Source organism: Triturus cristatus, chromosome 4_1 (assembly GCF_964204655.1).
Source record: "Triturus cristatus chromosome 4_1, aTriCri1.1, whole genome shotgun sequence".
NCBI lineage: Eukaryota > Metazoa > Chordata > Amphibia > Caudata > Salamandridae > Triturus > Triturus cristatus.
Window position 1 is genome coordinate 316,434,095 of NC_140585.1, and position 6,000 is coordinate 316,440,094.

At 42.2% G+C, this 6,000-nt stretch overlaps 1 protein-coding gene across 2 annotated transcripts in view; it reads left to right on the forward strand.

Moving 5' to 3' along the window:
- The window catches only part of RAD52 (RAD52 DNA repair protein), a 210,470-nt gene extending 205,932 nt beyond the window's left edge, over positions 1 to 4,538 (forward strand). For both annotated transcript variants that reach the window (XM_085652251.1, XM_085652252.1), the window contains one exon: positions 2,465 to 4,538. In XM_085652251.1, the coding sequence (XP_085508377.1) occupies positions 2,465 to 2,532 (68 nt within the window). In that variant the 3' untranslated portion in view covers positions 2,533 to 4,538. The remainder of the gene's footprint in view (positions 1 to 2,464) is intronic.
- Positions 4,539 to 6,000: the final 1,462 nt, after the last annotated feature.

Consider the following 6,000-nt stretch of genomic DNA (forward strand, 5'->3'; position numbering starts at 1 on the left):
CCCGGCAGATCCAAGAATAAAGGGAAACTGGGATCTGTTGGTGGCCTTTTAATCTTTATCCCCCTGGTCAAAAACATCTTCCTAGGAGCTCCCTGAAAGACGATTGAGCCCACCCGGACTTTTAGGTGTATGGGTGTCCCAGTGATGAAGCATGACACCTCTAGGGTGTGTGAGGGAATATAAAATAAAAGGATTTGCCTCCTTTCCCACCTAGTAGTGGTGTTCCTGTAGTAGCTTCACATAGGGATCTCCACACAATCAGAGTTCTAGTATTGTTCAAATAGATCTAACCACTCATTAGTGAGTCGGTAGTGGGGAGTACTTTTTGGTAAAGCGATGTCAATTACCATCATACCCAAACAGAATACCTGAACAGTGTACAAGATTTTGGCTTAGAAATAAGATTTGTTAGTCCTACAAAGATTTTTCTCAGTTACAACTGGTACGCAACGTTAAACATTTCCGTAAGTAAACCCTTGTATTGTGCTAGTTACAATCTTAGTAGTGAAGAGAGTTTTTATATTGTTTGCGTTGGCACACGTTTGTTTTGTCTGCATATGATTAGTAGGTCGTGGGTCTAACAGATTCAGATATTAGGAAAACATAGCTGTTGTCTAAATATGTATTTTATGGGCATACTGACCTTTTCACTTTACCTCACCCAACCTAATTTTCATTCTTATATATTAGACTATGGTTCACTTCAGTTCTTTGGTCCACCCCAAGCCTGTTTCTCTTCAGTTGTCTCCTCCTCCTTGTGTCCGAGTTAATACAGTCAGTACTGGCGAGGGTGTCTTCCTGTAAGGCTGTTGAGGCTGTCCTGTGTTCTTTCCCATACGTACTGTTCATGAGGTCTTATTACATTCAGGTTTAGGACTTCACTTTTGTATATTAAGCCTTGAGAAAGCCCTAGGTAGGCCATCCGGTCACAGAGCAAAACATACGTTGGATTTGTTCAGAGCACCAGTAATACCTGTATAACCAACAAGAATAAAGCTTTCTTAGAAACAACACATTCTACGAATTTGATATTATTCTTTGGTACTTGTCTTGTTGATGACTTTTTTTTTTTACGGAGTTTTATATAGCACCAACTTAACCTGAAGGTATCGGGTATCAGAGCGCTTTACATAGCACCAGTTGCGTTACATGAGGACACATTCATTTTTGTAAGGCACGGGGAGATTTCATGATTTGCCCAGAATCACAGGATGTTCATCGTCGTTGCCGAGACTCAAAACCAGTTCCCCATATTCGAGGTCAACTGCCTTAGCCGTTAGTCCAACTCCTCTCACCAATGATACCTAACAGTGTATGACATTCCACTAATTGATGCCTTCTCAGACTGTCTACACCGCATAATGCGCTAGGTTATTGAGGAGACTGTCTGCGGTGTTCTTGTGTAAAACATAGCCTGCCAGGGTGCGGGACTGTCCGTTCTCATATACTGTCCCTGTGACAATGTTGGGGCAAACTTTTTGTCTTGCCCATTGCATGCCTTGCGCTGTGCACAGTATGTGAAGCTGGTATAGTCCAATGGGTGGTTCTTATGGGAGGAATTGTACTTGGACACCAAGGCGAAGACCAAACTGAAAATACAATACAAACAGGCATTTACAATGCAATAGGTCTTGCAATTGAGAGATTTTGAGCTATTGGCATTGTAAATGGCAATGCCTTTTATAATAATAAAAGGCATTTCCATTTACAATACCAATAGGTCAAAGTTTGGCAAAAGCGAGACCTATTGTATTGCATAGTGTGGTGTCCCTGAAGTGGGCGCCACACTCACCATTGAAGTAAAAGAAAAAATGAAACCGAACGCGGTGTCCCTGAAGCAGGTGCCGCAATCCCCATTGAAGTTGAAAAAAAAAAATAGAGCGCGTCATCCCTGAAGCGGGTACTGCGTCTGCCATTGTCCCGTGAGTGCTGTAGGGGTAGGGGACAGCCACTTTTAAAGTTAGAGCAGCATAGCTCTCCATATGAGAAGTGGCTGCCATTATCCCGTGAGTGCTGTGTGGGCGCTCTGCAAATACAAGAAGCAACCTTCATTGTCCCCATTATTCAATAAACAAAATTGTGCTCACCCACTTATAACGCAGACCGTGTAACAAGCCAAGTAAAAGGTCCAGTCGTTATGGGAGGTAACAAATGCAGACAAGGTAGTACCAAGGAGGGACTAACAAGCCTAATAATGAATCGGAAGTCAGTGTTTACGAAGGACAATGACAAGCCAATTAAAAATATGGGTGGAGAGTGGGCGGGGTTAAAAACAAGAGCCTGTTCCTGAGAGTTATCCTGCAGTGGTGTGTCATATGTGGGTATACTGGATGGAGAATAGCTGTCTGCACTACTGCAAGCAACCTGACACCTATTAAAGTTTGTTTAAGTGATCTATGAGAAATGTTTAATGCAAATAATCAAGACAAAGTACTAATTCCCAGTGATGTCTTTTATTTTTCAGTGGAGCGGAGCCCTTACAATAAGAACCCTGGCCTGATTATGAAGAAGAGAAGACTGGAGCCTTCCTAACTGGTGTAAACATCTCGCAGACTTTGTTTGTTCCCCAGTTGTCATTTTACACCTGCTCAGGTAGCCCACGCACTTGTTTCTGATCACACAATCAATGGCTGCTGGCTGTTGCAAAGGTTTCCTGCAAGTCAGGGAGCAGGACTTCCCTTTTCCTACCCCAAGTTTGAAGACCTTTTAGGAATTTAAGGAACTGTGTGTGTGGTCGTCCCCAATGTGTGATTTCCAGATCTCGAGGAGAGTGTTCACAGTCTTGGTTAAAAGGGGGAGTCTACAGCGACAGCACTATCCCAGGAATTGTTTCCCATTAGTTAGTTTGAATTGCTGGATTAAGAGAATTTGACATTTAATTCTGGTTTCACTGGACGCTTTGGAAGAAGGCACAACCTGCTTTACCAAGTACAGGTGTTCAGGCAAAGGCCAGGTCATTGAGGACACATTTTGCGTTACTTTCGTCTTGCTCGTAATGAGCTGTTGTTTCATTCTTTTAAACCTGTTTGTGATGTAGGTTTGTATTTTGTTTGCTGACCTAGCATTCGTTTGTTTTGGGAGAATCGCGATGCCAGTTTTTTTGGAAATGTTTCGTCCTTCCCTTCAAGTTTTATCTGATTGGATCTGCCTTGGATCCATCTGTGACATCAGCACTGTGCGACAGCATCTAAGGTGGGGAAGATAGGAATACAACCCTCTGGCTCCATTCTTAAATTGGAAACCTCACATCGTCCCTTTCAAATAATGCAAGTTTTACTTTACAACAAAAAGGACTAGCCCATTTATGCAACAAACTCTCCCCAAAACACAACCTTCTACAACACACCTGGTAATTTGGAGGGATAAACCTTCTGAGGGGAAATAATAACATTATGGTGCGCCATCTTGGAAAGCGTTGTTAGAATGTGACCTGCAGATGCTACTGAAATGTTTTTCCAAGGGATTGTTCAAATTATTAAATGATCAGAGCAGTGCCGCGGAAAATGTTTGTGGTCAGGAGAAAACACTTTGAAGACTTGCCACAGCTGCATGCGTTTTTATATTTCGACGACAACCAAACTCTATTGTGCACTGGGGAGAAAAAACAGTATTGTGGTTGCAGTTCTGTGATTCCACGTTCCTCAGACCTGGACAGACTGAGAGATGTGATCATGGCTACTACATAGAAGCATGTGGTGATAGCTTGTGGTAACCAGGGAACCAACATTGTCATGCACTGCAGAGTGCCCTGATTGCTTGCATTCTGGAGATGTTTGCATTTTCTCATGAACATTTTATTTTTGTCTGCTCATTTAAAACCAAATCATGCTGGTATCAAGTATTCACCAGGTGGAAAGCTATTCCTAATTCTACAATTCAGCCTGCTCAAGTGGTCCTACGTCAGAAGTGAGTATTTCACGTAGTTCTGACTGTTGTGTTAGATTGTGGTACTTTCAATTTTGCTTCTCATTGGAAATTCATGACTTCAAGTCCCAGAATGCCTCTTCCCATCCCTCAACTCTATTTGCACACCTGAAATGAGACAATATGAGGTCTTCATGTTTACCCTTGAAAGATAAAGATCTGTCAGTAATTCTTAAAAGCCAAGTCCGGAGACCTTATAATGCCTTTAGAGAAAGCTGATTTTGAGGGTTTAAAGCAATTACTTCCTTCAATCCTAGCTTTCTACTGTCACAAAGACATGAGGGTGGCTTTCAGCTATCTGTTAACAGCGCTAAGCATCCTGGGAAGTGTAGTCCCGAACCAACTGGGAAAAGAGCAAATAAAAGTCCTAGGTTGCTATGTGCTGTAGGCTGCAAAAAACGTGCCTGGCTGAACGCCACACATGACGAGGGGCTATTGGCGCCCATGTTTTCTGTTTTTCCTTCTATGGAGAGTGAAGCCTGAGGTGACGACTTTCACGAAGTTACAAGTTCTTTATTTGTTTACCATGTACGTCTGTTTTTATTGCCTTGTTTTTATTGTTTTAGTATTCTCATTTTACCCGTCAAACTTTAATAAAAAAGTTCATCCTGCTGGATTTTTGGTAATAATTTGCTCCAGAGATTTTCTTTAAAAAACTATTTCCAGCTAGCAAACGTGTAATTGACTATAGATTTCTTTTTTTCAGATTTTGTCATGAAATGGGGAGAGTACATTGCATCACTACATGGCCCGAATCTATTAGATTGATTTATTCGACAAGCAGCCTATTTAAGCACAATGACAAAATTCCTAATTTTATTGGATTTTTACCAATTTTTTATGACATTTTTCTTTATTTTTCTAATTTGGTATGGGATTTTTATTGCTTGGTGTTTATAGTTTATCGCTGTTTTGGTACAGTACAAGTACTTTACTCATTGCCCTAAGTTAAGCCTGTCTGCTGTGTGCAATAGCTACGAGGGGGTTGAGTTCAGGTTAACTTGATGGTTCACCCTGACAAGAAGTGTTGTATTATTCCTTGAGTTTGGCAGACACACACCCTAAATAATCACTTTCTTATAAATGCCGTGGCTTCTTCTGAACAGCCAATAGAACGCATCCAGGTATGACAGCAAATCGTGATGGCAAGGCCCCAGGACCTGGCTGTGGTATCGGCAGACACCAAGCTGAACTTCAGGATCTGTTTCAAAGTATCCAACCCATTCTTGACCAAATCGGAAAATGACTTCATATCCCAGGAGGCTTACAATGGGTATTGTAGCCAAATCCGACAAGTCATGAATAGAGTGGGCTAGTGGCATTTTCCATACAAAGTGGGAAGCTCCCTGATGTAAAAAGCTTCTGCCCAGTCATTTTGACTCCTAATTTCGGGTCACCTAGAGCAGGTGTATTGCACTTGCAAATTTGGGAACTGTTGGACCTGAGAGGGGCTTTTCCCAGGCAGCTAAGCCTTATGAAAATGGAGCAAAAGCTCTGCAGATAGGAAGTATGCAACAGAAATACTGTCAACATTTTAGACTTTGGCTTCTCTAAGGTTAAAGTTAATTCCTGAGTTCCACTGCTCTACTCCTCGTTATGATAAAGAAGGGAACTTGCTTTGTCAGTGGCTTAACTGTTAAAGGGATATTCTCTTTAGGAGAGGCATGTAGGCCACCGGCATTTCTTAAGATGGAGGAAGCAGATTGGTGGCCTAGGAATCATCTTCAGTGTGACCATAATCTCCATCAGGCATTGTTATGGCCTCAGAATCAGACCCAAATACTTGAACCGTCCATGCAACTTTCTGGACCTTAGGCAGAGGCTGTTAATCAAGGCAATCTCTTGCGTGTCAAAGGCATTTTTTTTAGCCAACTTTGAGGGTGGGGCCTCTAATAATTCTGAGCATGGCGTCGTGGATTGGTCTGATGGTCTGTGACTTCTTTTTAGGTTCTGAGGCGAAGCCTGTGGAGTAGGCGAGGGTGGATCCACCTAGTCCTTTTAAAGATGTCTAACATGACCAGACAGAAGAGCTTCTCCTGCGTGGAGTTGGCAGGCAGAGTCAGAAATTCCAGCTGA